The sequence below is a fragment of the Fopius arisanus genome, unplaced genomic scaffold (genome assembly GCF_000806365.1).
Source record: "Fopius arisanus strain USDA-PBARC FA_bdor unplaced genomic scaffold, ASM80636v1 scaffold00020, whole genome shotgun sequence".
Taxonomy (NCBI): Eukaryota; Metazoa; Arthropoda; class Insecta; order Hymenoptera; family Braconidae; genus Fopius; species Fopius arisanus.
In genome coordinates, this window is record NW_011887759.1 from 892,942 (window position 1) to 911,530 (window position 18,589).

The 18,589-nt window shown below is 42.5% G+C and overlaps 1 protein-coding gene across 3 annotated transcripts in view; it reads left to right on the forward strand.

Annotated features, from left to right (window-relative positions):
- Window positions 1–6,711: 6,711 nt before the first annotated feature.
- Rdl (Resistant to dieldrin) overlaps window positions 6,712–18,589 on the forward strand; it is a 96,515-nt gene continuing 84,637 nt past the window's right edge. For all 3 annotated transcript variants that reach the window (XM_011301113.1, XM_011301114.1, XM_011301115.1), the window contains exons 1-2: window positions 6,712–7,296; window positions 7,363–7,520. In XM_011301113.1, coding sequence (XP_011299415.1) covers window positions 7,399–7,520 — 122 coding nt within the window. In that variant the 5' untranslated portion in view covers window positions 6,712–7,296; window positions 7,363–7,398. The remainder of the gene's footprint in view (window positions 7,297–7,362; window positions 7,521–18,589) is intronic.

The following is an 18,589-nucleotide window of genomic DNA, read 5'->3' on the forward strand; positions in this document are numbered from 1 at the left end:
GCTGATGCATTTCAAATACCGTCCAATATCTCCTTCGCCTCTCCATCCTCGTTGACTATTCTTTCATTAAGTTATTCACCAGTCTTACTGTCCCTCTAATGACGCTGAATTTCATAAATCCGTAATAATATTCTAATTTACCGTGAACAATTCGCCAGTAATTAACACCAATTAACAAACTCGAGTATCAACATTATCACGGTAACCCATCGTTGAGCGCTATAATGCTGTATTAGACAAATGGATTCCGATATCACTGAGAGATATTATATACAAATGATGATGTAGGCCAAAGTGCTTGCTAGTCGGTGTGACACGTTGACAACTGGCACTGGGGGTTACCCTTTGGGATTGGCCAATCTACGCGGGTTCTCCCTACGTCCAGATAATGCTACACCAATCTCACTCACTCATACTCCAGCAGAGACTCCACCTTGCTTTGCACGCAGAGTATTCTGAGGGTGTTAGTAAACAAGAGGTTTTCGTCGATTCATCTGCATAGCTATATGTGTTTCTCCTGCATCAACCTCTACTACCCTTCCTGTGTTTGAAGTTACAGGCCCTATCAGATGGCGCATCTCCTGTCACAACGTGCACGTCTATGGTTACTCCATCCTCAGCTAAAACCATACTCCGAGGGGTTATTACACTGACTAAAATTACACGTTACCCTTCCAACACCTTGCTCCTTTGTACTGCACATCATCCTATACAATTTCAGAACAATGCAAGATATGAAATGCCATTGGATTGTTAACTCTGTGAATGGAGATACTCCAGGGTGTATCCTGCTACTTCGCCGGGGCAATTGTGAGGAATGGATGCTTGACCCTTTTTGTCAACTTGCACTGCGCAAATACCCGCGTAGAAACATAGCGAAAATCGAGAAATCGCCTAATACGTGGCATTTCCCTCGGATGGAGGCAAATTGGTTTGAGTGCCCAATGGTTCTCACTGTATTTTTTTCCTCGTGGTCAAAGTGAATTCCCCCGTTTTTTTCCCCCTCAGTCTTCTTTTTTGCCGGTCTCCACTAGTTTAAACGCTGTTTCCATCGGTCACAGCTGCCGATGCACCAACCGAATGAAATGGCGTATGTTGAATGTGTGCTCTGGTCCGATGGGATAAGTAATTGAACATAAAAATGTCCATTCTGGAGTTATCCAGGAAAATAAGCTCCTAGTATTATCCATCAGTAGTCCACCTATCGCCTCTGGACTCCTGGTGGACGTAAACCTGTCTGGGAATATTTGTGGATGGGTTCGAGATGGGGGGTGAAAAAATAGATAAAAATGTCAAACTGTTATGTACAACTTGAAGGGTTATGGGTTATACAATATGACTGAATGTGAAAGTTGACGTTGGTTTATGAAGTTGCAGGGAGTTATGTTCATAGACGTTGATAGTGTGTGGATGGATGAGTAGCGGTGTGGGCCTGGTGGTAAAGGGAGTGGAGCAGTTAATGGCGGAGGATTAATTTGTGTCCAGGGTATATAGCGTCGGGTACTGTTGATGTACATGGTATCAGCCGTCGGGCCGCATTGGACCCGCGTATTTCTGTACCGATGATAATACTCCTGAACCTCACTCCTCATCCATCCACCTCTCCGGACCCCTCACAACTCTTGTGACATCGTGCCTGCCGTTGGATGTTGCGGATTATCCAGCTCAAATACCCGTGCCAAATCGGTCGATCGTATGTATACAGTTCTAACGTCAGAAGAGGGACAACAATATTTACGTATTTCGACTGAAGATTCATGAGAATATACCCGACGGGGAAAAAGTGCTGGCCTTGTCGATCTCTTGTCAGTCTTCATTATTTCTGGTTCGGTTTGGATAACGATGAGGATAAACATTGATGGCTCTTGGTAGGATCGAACAATTGAAGACAATTTTCCATTGTTCAAGAGAAAAATTGTTGTTCCATTATTTGACTCGAGGAAATACTGAAACCATAATTCCTTCTGAAGTACTACATTGTTGCCAGCTATAACGCAAGAGTGAATTTATCCGAAATTTGAGTATGTAGACGTGTCAAGGATTGAATGGAAATATTGGAATGATGGAGCAATTCATTGAACTGAAACGGCAAAGCCCGCGTTGGAACTGATGAAGATGGTTCTTTCCATTTCAACACTAATGAACCCATCATCGTAGCAACATCAAATTGGGGTGAGTAGTTGTTTCTGTTATCACAGTATGTACTCATTTCCCGGGGAGATTGATAACAGCATCCCCCACTCAACAAAGGCTATCTAGATGCCAAGACGTCGATGATTATCGTATCCTACAAATTTCCAGACCCAACAGATTTAATAAAGTCTCAGTCTTTGCCTATCTACCCGGCTCTCCCTTCACCGTGACGATGCTAATGAAGGTATTGTCACTGTTGACGCCAGTGGAAAATGTAAATTGGGTTAAAGAGTATTCTCTTATTCTGCCCTATCAACGAGTTAATCATGAGAAATGAGAATAGTGTAGACTAAACTCATCAGGAAATGCCTTACAACAACAATCCGAGTACTTGTTTCACTCTAATCAGCGTCGACACTTGCATTCCCTCGGCCAGGTGGATATCGTTTTAACGAGGGCGCCTTGTTCGTTTGCGCTTATCCGTTCATCGACAGTGGAAGCACCAGGAGGTCGGTTAGAAACCGAGTAGGTAAGAAGGGAAGAAGACTAGAGTAGGGTAGTGCCAAGGAAAGACGATTACCTTGATTTCTGTCATTGTCTTTCTCGACTATCAGTTGGCTGGCGGCATATCCCCCTCTCACTCTCTCCCATACTATACCGAACCTGGATCGAGCTTTAACAGTTCGCTCCTTTGGTCTTTGGCTCTTGGACTCACTAGAGCGCGAACGAACTTGAACACTCCCACCTCTTCATCCGTATCTACAGACTGCTTTTCCCTGTATGACCCGTAAGTCTATAGTTATAGGTAATCCACAATGTACAAGTTGGCATAGCCGCAGGGATCTCTACATCCTCTCTGGCCCATACGATTTTCAACGGTCGATCGATTCTCGAGAGTTCGTGCTGCCCCGGAAAGACGCAATACAACTCCACGAAATTCTATCCCACACCAGTCGAATAGGTGCGAGTGCAGGTAATCAAGGAGTGCCCCGGTGTTTTTGGAGGATGAGGAGAAAAGATGGTGGCTAAACCGGAAAGCAATTATGGGAGACTCATACCACCCTTTTCTGGCCAAGTGCTACCGGTCAATTTAACTTTGAGGTCGAAACTATATGTATGTGTGGGATGGTAGATGCACTCAGCGCTCTTCCTTTTGTTAGCAACTTCTGCGGTACCGTGCGCTCTTAACAAATATCGCGTCCAATCGAATTGATGGAGAGTGGTGCAAAATCGATGCTTTATATCCGTAACGATTGGCTCACGAGAGGATGACGGCGTGGTGTGCTGAGAATGGAGAAAAATGTGATAATAAATAAGGGTTGACTTGGAGGACCGCTGTTACTCGTATTTACCGCAAAAACGTAATATACACACTCGACGGATGAACTGAAATGAACTACCGAGTGTCACGCAAGCATCAACTGTACGGGTAAAAGAGTTCACTTTTCGAGGAATGAAGGTAATGACTGAATGAGACAACGCGACAGGATAGAAATGTAGAAAAAAAAAGAGGGAATATATATGACGATTAATGCCCGTTCGTGCGCATACAAACAGCAGTGAGATGATCTATGCATTTGACGGGTTCCTCTCTTGTCTGTCTATCATGAGGAGTTGGGTTGTGACTTCATTCATTTGAATGGCCAATGCTCCATTATTGGGTCATTCTGAATTTTCGATAAGCTTGCCAGCTTTTTTAACGACGGCCTCGCTCGCTCGCAGTTAACCCCATAATCTCAAAATATGATAACGAAAGATATTGTCTTCATGAACTACCGATGAAACAAGGTAAATGGACGTGCTAACTCGTGATATTAAATGAATAACTTCTTTAATCAACTGAGAATAGTTTTGAGCTCTCACACGAGATTAACTCTACAAATACCGATCCTTTGGGGCAGGTAATATCACCATATTTTTTATTAGTACACCAGCCACCATGCAATAGGATATTAAACAGCCCCATTCCAACGTTGAAAACTTCAATTTCATCCCGTGGCTAATAGATTTGAAAATGTAATCGCTGGATTAGGCAAACATGAAACGTCCTACCTTCAACCCCATAAGTTCCTCACGAATTAATCCAGAGAAACTTCTACCCAAAGTTTCACCCAGCCAATTTCGCTACGCGACGAGACTTGGAGTGTATTTGCAACTTTGGAAAGACTTGAAAAGACAAAGAAGTTGAGTTGAATTAAGCACTGTGGAATTCCGATGGATTTGGTGAATCCCATGAACACTTGAAGTAGTTTTTTCCTGGGATAGGGGTAATTTTATAAGCCATTGGGCCACCTGTATCTGGTGATAGACGATTATGCTGGGCACTGGCCAGATCTGGGGGAATACTCTGAGGATTCTCGTACCCTCAGAATCGTGAAATTTACGCGAATGGTTCGTGTGTGGAGCATCTGGTCTCCAATTTGATACTCGAGGAATCTGATCGATGCCATGATCATAATGATAGCCAATTCCGATGGAGCATATGTTGGTTTAACAAGGAAACATGTATTAATCTTCATCTCTCGGTTGATCAATCACCAATACTTGATTCGACTGCTACTTTGAGTTTTACTCTATCGATCAACTTGCAACAAAATAGCGAATGGGAACAGCCGGGAGGAAAAGGCAGAGAGAAACACTTTCGAGGTGCTCTCTAGAGACTTGTGTCTATCTATCCGGGGGTTATTTCAGTGCTTGCATCGTACTAGGTTATAGACATTCGGGGTGGAGGCGTGAATCCACTGTGTTTGCGTGCTATTCGTGGTAGAGTGAGGTTAAAGGGCATCGGATACTCCCGGTAACTCCCTCAAGACTTTTCCGGACCTCGTGTGCTAGTGAAGACATCTATACGAGATGGGGTGGAATACAGAGAGCTCATGTGGACAACATTGTCTCGATAGTACTCTGGTTTTTCGATTCCCGACCCGATGAAATAGTAAGATATTCTTCTGGGATTTCGTCTATTTGATTTCCGCGTCATTGGGTATTGCGAATTTTTATGGATTTATTGGATGATTTTAATTACTAATTTATTTCACATCACTTTTGTGTCTCTCTTTTTCTGTCACTTCGGAGTGGGGACAGCCATATTGTTTTGAAGGAATTTTTTAATTTGCCAATGACAAAATTCCATCAACTCTGTCCCGACAAGTTAGAAAAAAATGAAATAACAATGAATGTACAAACCGAGGAAAACTTCTCTCGTTATTGAGTATGGTGTAAGAGCTTGGGATCGTTGTAGCAATTCCCTGAAGACCTCCCTGTGCCTCATGTACATAGTGAAGACATGTATATGAGATGAGGAGGAATACAGAGAGGTCATATAAAGAACATTGTTCTCGCCCCAGCAAATGTCGTGTACTCATAGGCATATCCAAATTTTCCCAACAATTTCTCAATACTTTTTCTTCTCCGAGAAAAAAAAATGACAATTTTCCATTCGGTTGGTATCATGTTTACTCACGTCAACTGGTAGGAATCGAATTTATTCCAATCGAAATGAAACCTTCACTCTTCACTTCACCTTTCTTCACTCACACGGAGCACAATGAATGCGCTCCCTTTACCCCCATATCAAACATCTTGAGAAAAAATATTCCAATGCAGTGAAATTTCATAAAAATGCAGCTTCCTCGTCCAAATAAATCAACCAGCGAATCCGTATCTCCGGTACTACTCGCTTTTCTCGTGTTTACGTTGCGATGGATTTGAAAGTAGAGAAGCGTATGACAGATCAGACACGATTGATCCTCGAAAATACAATAAACGTGCCGTTTCACAACGCAATACACTATTCAGAATCATAAAAAAAATCGGCATGCAGAAAGTTGCAACATTTACCCTTTTCCCGAACAAAGATATGAGAATCTAAAATGCTATTCGCGAGATGTACAACAGCGATTTCCCGAGGAGTAACTCGGGAATGTCATTTATTGAAAATCTCCTTGGGAAAAAGATGAAAGGAGGTAGAAAACTGCCTGAATAAAAACATACCCATAGTTCCGGAGATATACCGAGCCTTAGCAGCATTCGGGCTGATATGTCTTCCCATCTTTTTCCTGGTGAAAAAAAAAGGGAGTACTTGCCTGTACGTGCGTGCAAGCGCGTGCCATGAGAATAGCGAGCAGTGTGGAAAGCCCAACGCAGCGACGAAGGGAGAGAAGAAGAAAGTTGAGAAGGGGAATCTCCCTTTTTCCGCAGCCTCCGCGGAGAATATACACCAGAGAATAAGTAGGCAACTTTTGGCTGTACGTGTGTCCATGTGTGTTCCAGTGTGTGCATACATGGGTATGTGTGTGGAGGTTGGAAGCGCCGACGCAACTGGCAGAGGGATGAAGAAGCGCGAGTGGAGAGGCAGAACGACGACGGAGGGGTCTGTCGGATGAAAGAGGGCTGTTTGTGTGAGAGAAATGGACGAGTGGTAGATGGTTAAGAGGGGTAGGAAGGGGATGAATTTAGTAATAACGGCGATAAGTGCGACTGCGCCGTGCGCCGTCCGGGACAGCCGTGAGGGACGCCACTCCCGAGCGCGGCGTAGCGCGGGTGCGACCGTCCGAGAGATGTCCAGTGGAAGGATCAAAGTGAAGAGGAGCGACCGGCAGACTGGCGGCGCCAAGCAGGCTTCCGCTTCATAGGAGTGGACCCTAACGAGGCCCTGCTGAGAGTGGGTCCTTAAAATAATTCATCAACAAGTTTTCCCCATCCGCTCCTCAATCCCCTTCACTATTTTCCCCTCAATTTTCCCTGTAAAACTTTAAAGAGGCAGCATTACCACATCATTACCCCTCCACGAGTGTCACGTTATTCGTGAAGCGGCAATTGCAACAATCAGCCGCAGACGAATTTATTCATTTGAACGAAGAAAATCGGGGGATTCATCAGTGTGACTGTTGAGTTGATAAGCAGTGACTCGATAAGTTTTGTTCAAAGTGTTTTGGTGATAACTCGGTGAGCATTTGAAGGAAATATGAAGGTTTGTCAACTTGATAAAGCTGAAGATATCACCAGTAGATCTGGCAATAGTCAGTAATTTGCCAACTTCCCCTGGTTGGGAAGTGGCTGATTGTTGGGACTCAGTGATAAGGACGAGACGAAAATATTTGAGTGGAGATAGAGATAACGAGGAAGGGTTGAGGAAGATCTGGAGCTGCAAGTGTTTTAGTGGTACGAGAGGAAGGAGATCGTTCCAGAGGATTCATCATTGAAGTTATTTTTTTTTTACCCGTATAGATCACTTGATTGGGGATTGTTAACAGCGTTCTTCTCATGTGGTGGTGCAGAGGTGAGGACAGGATGAGGTGTCACGCAGCCTCGTGGAGCTTCGCACTATTTGCAGCTACTGTTGCCCTTTTACCTGCCACACATCGCTCGCCCTTCGTTTGTGCCGCGTAAGTACATAATTGAATTTCAAATATTTTCCATTTGCGTTAGCTTGGCGTAAGTGACCTTGTCATGATGTTGATGTATTTGATTGCGTTGGTAACCTGATTTCTATTTGGTCTGCGCCTGTTAGTTGACAGGCTTGCACTTTAGTACCAATTGTTCCACCAAACTCATTGGACCGGCAGGAACACTAGTGGCCTCAATGCCACGAGGTATCCGTTATTGGCCTTTAGATGGGGAGGTTGAAGCTGGTTGAAGCTGGTTCAAGTGGAGGTTGACTTACAAGGCAAATGAGGGCTAGACCACAGCAAAGCGATACCGCATAATTTCCTGTTACTCCATTCGCATGCACTCGACAGTTCTCTCTTGTTGGAAATTAGCTCTCTTGATCGTGGGGTAACCGTCTCACTACCCCTCCATCCATCCAATCTCCAACGAATGCCTCTGTAGGCGTTGTCGTTTCAAGCAACAGTCCAGATACTCTCGTGTTTCTGTTGTCCTCCAGTCCACAGCGGTGGGCGAGTAACAATCAGGCTGATGGGAGGTTTATCGGTGAAGCCAGACTAATTTGAAAGTCAAATAGGATTTCTTTGGATAGTTATCCTTGCAAACGACAATGTCAACCAGACATTTGAAAGAACCCCTTTTAATTCAAATCCTCATTTCTCTGTTGAATATTCTCACAAATAGCTGAGGTACATTTACCATGAGACATTAACTTATATCCCTCTCTCTACCCTTGGCGTGACCGAGTGCCATACTGGAGCATCAACATTTCCCAAAAGCCCAAAACTTCTCCACCCCACCTAGCAAGAAACTTACCCAGAAATACTTCAACCGTATGTCTTGAAACTTTTGCCTCTTCTCACCAATTGCAACATCAACAACACCTGTCATCGTTATTTGACCGGGCTGATGCGTGATCCCAGGTAATCCCGGTGCTTTTGCGGTTACCGATCGTGTCGATGATGGCAACATGCGCTTTTACACACACTCACACACACAACTAGCTTGGCAAACTCAAGTGGTGGTCTCACGCAGATTGACGTGGCATCGATAGGTTGGGCTTTTCGATGCTACCCATTTCACCAAGATATACAGCCAATACACCCCCGTCTCACGCATATGTCCAATTTTATGCTACTGCTCAGAGTCAATGGTTTCTGCACCAGGCGTACCAAATCATTTGCAAAATTCAAGATGGACGGGTGTCAGATGGAATAAGTGGATTATCCTTTGTTTATTCAAGTACCCATTTTTTTTTCCTTCGCGCTGGTACTTTGGATTTTTTCACTCTGCCCTTTTTTGGTGCTCTCTCTCCTCCCTCAACAGCTCGCTGTCTCGCTCTGACAAGAGCGGATGGTCCAGCGATCCCGAGAGCATCGTCACTCCCCCTCCTCTGGGCATGCCGCGGTCGCGAATCGATTTCGGGTCGAGCGTGGGCGTGCGTGCCAGAGTGTTTGTTGTGGAGGTGAACGAAAATCCCCCAGTGCTGGGGGATGCTACGACGTGAGAGAGCGGCATCGACACTGTAAACAAATGTATGCAAAGCAAGCCCTCTCCCTCCTGCCGGGTTTAGAGAGGTTGCAGTATCCATCCACAGGGTTATATACCTGGCATTTTAACGCTGTAAAATACCTTGTTACAGCCGGGGATAACTAAACGTTGGCACGTTGTTCAGATTCAACTGAATGGCATTAGGGAAATCTGGCTAACGTCATTGCAATTGAATTTACTAATTTGGGGAAAGTTCATTATACATTCCTTGGTCAATAAACCCTTTGCACAATTACCAATCTACTTCGGCACGTGGAATAATTTTTGGATGACTATTATAAGGACGGAAATGTTGATTCTTGTGATTTCTCCTGAGATTGGGGGCTTAGAATGATTTAATATTCACGTGCCAGAGAAAATCGGGTCTCCATGGTCTTGATTGAACTCGTCCCCGGCGATTGTTCACCCTCGAAACTTTTTCATGTTGTGCCCGGAATAAGGTGACGTTTCATCGCGTGCGTGAAATTGCGGACAAAAAGGGAAGAAAACCCACAGTACGGGATTGGCCAAGCTAACGGATAAAATGACCGTGAAAGCCTTTCAGATTTTTTTAATTACTCCTTCCTCTAGCGCACGATTTACATTTAGTTACGGGAGAATTAGAAGCGACAGTCACGCGCGACTTTCAAGGGAAATATTATTTTATCGCTAGACATTTTCAGATCTTGTGAATGTTTAATCCGAAGGCGATAATCAACAATGGGTTCGGCTCTGCTCAAGGCGGAAACAACTTCTTTCACCGATTAATAAAAACATCAATATAATCGATCTTTCAATTTTTTATCATTCGAATATGCATTGTCGAACAACTTGTGCAATTTCTTAACGCTAATTTGGCATTTTCCTCGTTCCCTCTTTTGCAAACGAGTGGAGAAACTCCGAGTCGTATAAACTTTCATATTCGCTTCAAATATATTCACGATCAAAGTCCAATAACGTTGAGTGGTTTTTTTTTTATTTGAATTTAATATCGAATATTTAACAATGCAGACATTCAGAGGAATGTTCTCCAAATGTTTTCGCATCCAATTGAGAGCAAACTCACCGATCGTATGCTCCGTAGAATTCCGCCAATAAAAATCGTAAAAGCGTTACGGGCAAATCTATTTATCGTACCGATAAGTAAGTTTGAACTCGTAACCCCTTTGAAAGTGGCACAATGTAAATATATCATCCGTTTCACAGGGAAAAACTTTCTTCGCTCTGTGAGCCCGTATTTCCCGTATTTCCCGTATTTCCCGTATTTCAAAAACTCCCACTTCCTGCCCGTACGTGGTACATCTACTCTCAATTTTTTTTTTTCAACTACTAAAAATATATGTACACATGTTGAGGGACTTTTATGCTGCTGCCGTGTCATCGCTCACACAGATAGCCCCGTCGTACGTAGCTATCGTTGGTAAAATTTACCTGAAGAGTAGGAGAAATGCAGAGGATAGAATTCAGTGAGAGCTGAAAATACGTGCCGACGACGCACCCACGATAGAAGTGGAAAATTTTCGTGCTAAAGCCTGAAAAAGCTTTGACATATACGTGAAGATGAGAGAGTGGGTGTGCAGTGGTGCTGGTGGCACCAGCGGTAGGAAAACTTTCAAAGCAACTTCACTCTGTGATGGCACTCTGTCTCCCGATCCTACTCCTCTTGTGCATCATCTCGACGTTGCCATGTACCAGTTGCATTGATCAAAGTCACGTGGTATCCACGTTGAGTTTTTTTTTCCCAACGAAATCGAATAATCCTGTTGTGTTTTGTCCAAGTGGCATAAACGTCAGCACCAATACGTACCAACTCCTATTTTCTTTGTGCTAACTCTACGAATTTCCGTGAGAAATCAACCAGTGGATTTCAATCATTTCCTCAAGTCAATCGAAATATCGGCACTTGACTATTTTCAAAATTGACACAAGAACACTGTCTTGGATCGAATCAATTTACTCAGGGATGTGTGCGAAATCTACTTGAATTCGAAAACAATTTTTGATAGGCCTTCGCGAGAAAATGGATTTTAAATATTTTTGGGAGTATTTACAATCTATCAGTTATTGAAATGATTTTCCTGTATTAATACGAGTTATAGAGTTGACTTGGTTATTGAAAAAAATTCAACTACGTCCTTGGTTTCACCTTCCGTGCCACGTACCAGGAATCGATTTTCATGGAAGTGACTCGAAAATTTGGGATCAGGATGCAGCTCCTCCCCCAGTAGTGTAGCTTCTCTCCCGGCCAAGTTTATAGCCCCTGCTAGGTACTTGCCCAATCCCCTTTCTTGGCATCTTCTTTCCCATTCACCCTCTATCTCGCATCCTCTTCGACTATGCCACACCTCAAGGCATAGAGTGCCGAGGCACGTGATTCGCTTTAACTAGATTCCCCGGTGGACTCGTGCATTTATTGCTAAGGCAGAATTACGGATGTGAGAGAGTACCAAGAGAGAATATACCAAAATTGGGGGACAAGGGGAGGATTTCGAAACCTCTACGGGGGGTGAATATACCACGGAGAATTGAGAAGATGGCGGATCGTGGTTGAGAGGTAGGAGGTAAGAGGAGGGAAGTAACGCGGAGGGTTATGAATTCCAGGGGCGTTCGCGCGGAAGCTCCTAGATCCCCTAATCCTCATGTTCAATGAACGGCTCTGGCATTGGGGAAAACCTGGTTAAATGGTTTTCAATAAAAAAAAATGTAGAGGGACTATAACCAGAGTTTGACCCCAATAACCCTCACACCGTAATAATCCGTTAACGGTACCTACCAGTGGCATGAAAAAATAATCAATTGTTAATTCTGTATATTTTAAAATAAAAGACTCCTCTGAGTCTCAGCTGCGATTCAACTTTTCACTCCATCGCAAATGGAAAATCGCAAATTGGAAAATAATCGTCCCCATGGGGCCCGTCTTGAATGCTCTCGAACCGACGGAAAAAAAAAATTTCAAGTACGAAAAAAAAAGTTAATCAAGAATTCTTTTTTCCCCGAATGAACCAAAGAAATGATTGTTAGAATATTATCAAGATTATAGAAGACTTTAATAAAAGATTTCTCTCTCGAGTCGTCTTTTCCTCTCTCACTATCATCTCAGCTTCCTTTTTGTTTAAGTTGATTCATTTCAGTACCATTGTTCTTACCCTTCTAAAAAAGTCTTACATCGTTGGAAGGAAAGACCCTGAAGACTGGATATAACTGTCATATCGATTGTCGATAAAGGATTTTCGTTGAGTGGAGAACTGGCAACCAAGAGCAAAGAAGATATTCCTCAAACTCCCATCGAGTTTCGTTTTTTTCCATCTTCAACTACTTTTTTTTGCCTCCCCCAAACCACCCACCGACGGAGTCGTCCTGGTCGAGCGATTATCAATATTTACGGTTCTTCTTCGTTCCACCTGTTTCCCTCTTTCACGCGTCTTGCCTTTCTGGCCCCTCTCGATCCTCCCCGAGGCTTCACAAGTGCTTCTTCCAATGTAGGTAGACTCTGTCTCGTTGTGGATTGGCGAAAGGCAAGGGGTAGGCTTCAGTGTAGTGTAGTATCAGTGATCGTAGTAGAGGCACTCGAGGCTAAGAGAGCTTCTCCTCACGTCGACGATGGCAGGCCTCCAAAATATTCATCCCCACACGGTTTTTCCATCTCACTCTCTCACTCATCTCGCTCATCTTCTCCCGTCACCTCGTTTTCAATGCTCATCTCTCCCAAAATGCATCCCTGGCATGCATCAACTCAGTTCCACTGTCTCTTTCTCTCTCTCTGGGTGTATGTGTCTTTCCACACTTCGTGTCGTTGAATGTGCCACTCCCAGTGGTGAACACTTGGTCACGGATAAATCCACTTCACCAACTTTTGGAGATGCCATTCGGACACAGTTGAAACACAAACTCGTTGTCACTATCAGTTCAGATGAATCTTCTTGATATATTCGAGTCGTTACAATCTTTTCATTAAACTATGCTGGATAGGTAAACAGAACTGAATTAATATATGATGCAAATAGTGTGTAACGATAACACTTTCAGCATGTGTAGTAAATAACTGGAAAGTGACATTTTCCGCACGCATAGTCAGATCGGTAAATTGGCTCAGGCCCCTCAAGTGACATTATTCATGAAACTATGAATAGACTTTGGGAGCTCAGTGGCTGAAGATAGGTGAATGAGAAAAGCGTTCAGTCGATCAGTCAACCCCTGCTGAATCCGAGGAAAATGACTCCTGTGGTATTGGCTTTGGGTCTCTCAGTGCATCATATTTCAAACGTGGTATCTTTGAATCATGAGCATTTGTGCATTTGAATGGTCTGCGATCGTATTATTCTTGGAATTTTAGATCCGTTCTTCCAACTTTGAGACAGGACTAATTTTGTACAAATCACAGCGACCATTCCACCCAAACCCTCCGAGGCAAATAAAAAATGATTCGCTCGTCTCTTCTTGAGCTCTACGATGGAGAAGTTCAGTGTTTGTTCTCAAGTGTCAACGGATTCCGCTATTTATTCATGAAGTCGTGAATTATTCCCTCCGACGTAGCTGCCGCATCCACGGACAATATTCCCACCCGACAAACTGTCATATCCCGAATATCACATTACGAGTTCAATCCAAGTTCGTACAATGCAATTATCAAATTTAAACAACGGTGTGGTTCTCGGTTTAACAATAATCACCAAATTAATTCAATTGATGTCGTGTGATTGGGGATGATGGATGTCGGAGTGTCGGAAAATCATTGAATCAACACGAGTAGGTCTTTATCGAGGCGCCATGTTACAATTTTCACAATTATCAAATAAATTCAATCTCGTGATGGTGCACTGTGCATTGCGCATACTACGTTAATCATCAATGGAGTGTGTTTGGCCCAATGAATTTGTGAGATCGATTTGTGTACGAGTTTATTTATTGAACGGAAGGTGCACTGGAATTGATGGTGAAATTTTCAGTCTCATTTGTGTTATGAGACCCAACGAAATTTCATCAGCCACATGTTTATCATCATCTACATTAAATAATTATCACATATATTCATTCCTCTCAAATACTCTAAATTGCGAATTTCTACTCTGTATATTTACAATTGTCAGTGAATTGGAAACGAATTCAGTTGCACAAGCCGACCAATAACCACTGTACCTCAATAAATCCATCACTTTTGGAAATGAAAATCAGCGAGATTTATCAGTCTCGTTCAAATAATCAGTACATTTATTTTAACATATTTCCATCTCTTGATGATATAATTATAATAATAAAACGTGGAGAATTAGCGGTTTAGCGGTGAAAATTTTAAATAATCATCAAAGCCGGTCATCTCTCGATAGAACAATTATGTTTAAAAAAGAAAAATCATCGATAAAATTAAAATCGAATATACCTCGATTCAATCGAGTCAGTAATGAATCCGTTTTGTAAGCCCCTTCATTCATCGTAAGCTCTACAAATTTCTCACCTATTCACCAGACACATTCAGTGGAATGAAATTCATCTGAATCCACAGAAACGTTTCGCAGGCCAGCAAATAACCTCTTTATCTCGATGTATACATTGGTGGACTCCAGTAGCGTCTGCATTTACCAATTTTGGTGATAGAAAACGACGAGAATACAGAGAGGTGCAAATACCCTGGTTTCTGCAATCGGTTTGTATCGTATCGAAACACCAGTTTCCATCTCGTGAGACTTCACCTTCTCTCGCCGATGGAATCGAGCCGACGTCATCGATGACCCAGTACCCACTGGGGTACCTGGGGTTGCAACCGAAGGCTATAGGTATCGGGAAAATGGGCGAGACCCGGGGGGAAGAGGAGAATCTCATCGGGTCAATCGTGTTTTGGTGTGGTGATGCTATCTGTCCTCCATTCTGCGGACTCATCAACCTAACTCACTGTTTTCATTCTCATTTCATTTGCTCATCTGGGACATTCGACTCTTTTCCTTCTCGCATTGGCCACACGTGGAGAATTAAATGACAGAAATTACGATGCCCAGGTAGTACCATTAAATATTTCCTTGGAATTGCAGTACATGCATTTGTATGTTCAATTATTTTCCAGTCACTAATTCTTCAGTGCCATATCGAATTGAAAATTAAGAAAACACCAGAGTATTCAAGTAATTATTCAGGTAATTGGATGAGGTTTCCCTGGAAGTTAGAAATCCGTTTCTGTCTTCAAATTAATTATTTGACACTTGATGTTGGATGTTGTGTTGTCAATCTGTGAGAATTGGAGTAATTGGAAGATTGCTTCTAGTATCACAATTCCATTACCACATGCCCTGTACTATTTGCGACGCTCATTTGCATGAACATCTTGGAGAGTTATATCGATACAACTCAAACCCAAGTGTTTAAATATCTTGATAACCCCCGAGACCCTACACCGAGTGTTTTGCGATTAGTTGTGTGAAGTGAGGTATCGTGGACGTTATACTGGGCATCGGGGTGGAAATAAATAAGCGACGGCGCCTGCAAACAAGCGATGCATATTTGATAGTAAGCGAATATTAATGCGAGCTTATGGTACCTCGGATGATTGATGAAATGGTGTCGAGCCCCAATGTTGCGGGGGGGAACTAAAGAGGAATCCCGCTGGGGTTTATACTCTGCTGCAATTTATATTTCACTGGGTGAAAATCGTGACAGAGACGTGGCGCAAAAGACGTAGCATCCCATCATTTTAGTGCCTGTGGTTTGGGGCTTTCGGTTTATAGCGATCGCTTTCAAAGCCCCTTCCTGATATTCAGTCAATCTCACTGATAGTTAAATGAGACATTAACGAAGATGTTTCGACACTGACACAATTACGCAATATCCACCACTTTAATCACATCCCGAGTGCGTACTGAAAATTAAAATCGCGACACGATTTTTTTATTCAAGAAAACACAATAACCTGAAATTTTTGCAGAATTAATAATCAACGAATCAATCAATTACTTCAACGGTAATTATTTTGTAATGAATCTATAATAATTTCCGAGCATTTTAATGTGGCTGTAACCTCGTAAGATGCTAATTTTAGCATTGAATTTGATTATTTTTTTTAGGCAGTGAGAGGGTGAAAGGCAGGCTGAAATGAAAATGACTCGTCTCCGGTGGCATTGGCCGAAAGATATCACATTCTACAGAAGCGACACCCTTCCACACATGTATAACCATGACTCTCGCATGTCCCCAGAAAATCTCATTTTCCACCAAGAGGGAAAGATATGCGCGTGACGTTGACAAGAAAAGGGAGAAGGGTGAATATAGGGCCCTCTCTTTTCTCCCCTTTGTCTTTCTCACTTCTGGAGCATTAGGATCCCGTGGGAGTCACCACAGTGGAACCGTCACGCCACGGACTTATGCTTTAAAAGGATACTCAAATGAATCTTCATTTACGTACAAATCGAATTGTTGCCTCTCAGTAGCTGTAATCTCCGTTGAGAGTCAGTTTCCCAGATGAAAACCGTCACCCCACGATGTTACAGCTCTCTCCCACGTAGGCGTTCTGAATTACCATTCAATATTGTGAAAATCTAACGCAATGCTGCCCATGGGAATTTCGTGATTACTGAATGAAACTTCTGCTCTATTGCGTGGAGGGAATTCCGCGAAATAACTGTCATTTATCATTTTATGTATGCATCACTTTGGAAATCATATATTATCAATCCCCAGGGGTTATTCATTGTCAAATATCGTGACACAATGATTGCTGATTTCACAGGTTTGAAAATGATCGAGTGTGACTACCTACAATAGTATATTGTGTCCTCTCTAGGGAGTAAAGTATTTTCTCACGAAATGTGAGGGTTATAATCACATGAGTTGGAAAATACTTTATTTCCGTGAGGCACATGATTTTATTCTCGCTTCGCTCGGTTAGATCGCTTTTTCCAGTCCCTAGGGGAATAAATGATTTTTCCGATCAGATGTTCCCCCAATTCATATATTCATAATAATTTTCCACTAATTCAATAAAACAATAAACTAGTCACCCCCAAGTCTTCATATATTGTCTCGTTCGCTCAGTGCAATCAATTTTTTGTTTATATTAATAATCAGGTCAGGTGCCAACACTTCAGTGATTCCATGCACGAATCAATTATTTGTATTCAGGAAGCGATTCGTGGTCGCTTCTAGAGGGTTTGCTCCGAGAGACAGAGGCATCAATGGAATCAAGGGATATAAAGGGGGTTGAAAGGTGGAGGAGTATAAATCGAATTTCAATTCACTTGACGCCCTCAGCCTGATGGTGTTCCTCTAATCAAACCGCCTTCGTAGCCACCAGTACCCGCACGTTCTGTCCAATAGAACAAAATTTCCGTAGTATATTCTCCAGTGTTCTCTTTTTGATGATTGATCCAAAAAAATACCAGAGTATCCATGGAAAAGAGAAATCGGGGAAATGTAGGCGAAATGGGCCATTCCAAAGTTCGGGGGCTTCAAACCGATTTTTTATCAACTGATTTTATTTTTATTTTTATTTTTCTTCTATGTAAATTCTCGGTAGCCATCTTTACGCATTTTTCCATTCCCTGTTCCTTCATTTTCTCATGTTTGTCAATTAGTTGGTACATTAACGATGAAGATAGAAAAAATTATATAGGGAAAAATTATACTTTACTCATAGACCAGACATCAAACGAAATCATAAATATCAAGGAAAGAGGGGGATTTATTCATTTAATTTTGAGGGAAGATTCTCGGCATATGTAATTGTTCATTCTCGATGGAGAACTGTTGATAAATATTTTTGTGTTTTGATGGGTCGTCCACTCGTAAGTAGACTCCAATATTCCATCAGCTCTCTATGTACACAATTCATTAACTTCTGAAATTCCATTTCCTACGGAATTTCAAAACCGGTTAAGAGCTTCATCTCCTCAAAAATCATCGCACAACGTATCCAGATAATTACCGGATAGCACAAATACAACTGAAACATTTATATTTGATTTTACAACTGCCCTTAATTATAAAAATTTCCATTAAGCAACAATGCTGTATATAATTAAAATGTCAATTAAAACCATCGGGCGAACCCCCGCAATATCCACCGAATAAATTGATTCGAATAATAAACCAACGGATATCCCATCATCCCCGAAACTCCGAATTATATATGCCCCCGATAACCCCAAATTTCCATAATTCAACTCATAAAATGTCAAAATAAAAAAGACAAAAGTTAATTTGAAAATTTTCGAGAATAAGTATTACGTCGAGATTATCCGAATAGAATTTCTGTCATTACAAAGTTTTGCGTTTTCCAAGAGTTTTGGTGGGGGAATGAGTTTGAAAAGGCCCCCTAGTGAAAACTTTGCCACACCTCAATCATCCCCTTTCTCTCCTCGCCCTCTGGTTCCTAAGTATTGCAATGAGAATAGGAAGAGGGTAAAAGGGTTGGATGATGGGGGGGAGAAAGGGGCTGTGGTATTTCTGTACGAAGGCTAAAGGATTGCACTTCGAGCTCTGTATACGAAGATGCACGCAACGAGTTTGCTCTAGTGAATACGATGACGATGGGTTGGGGCTAGTTCCCTGGAAGAGA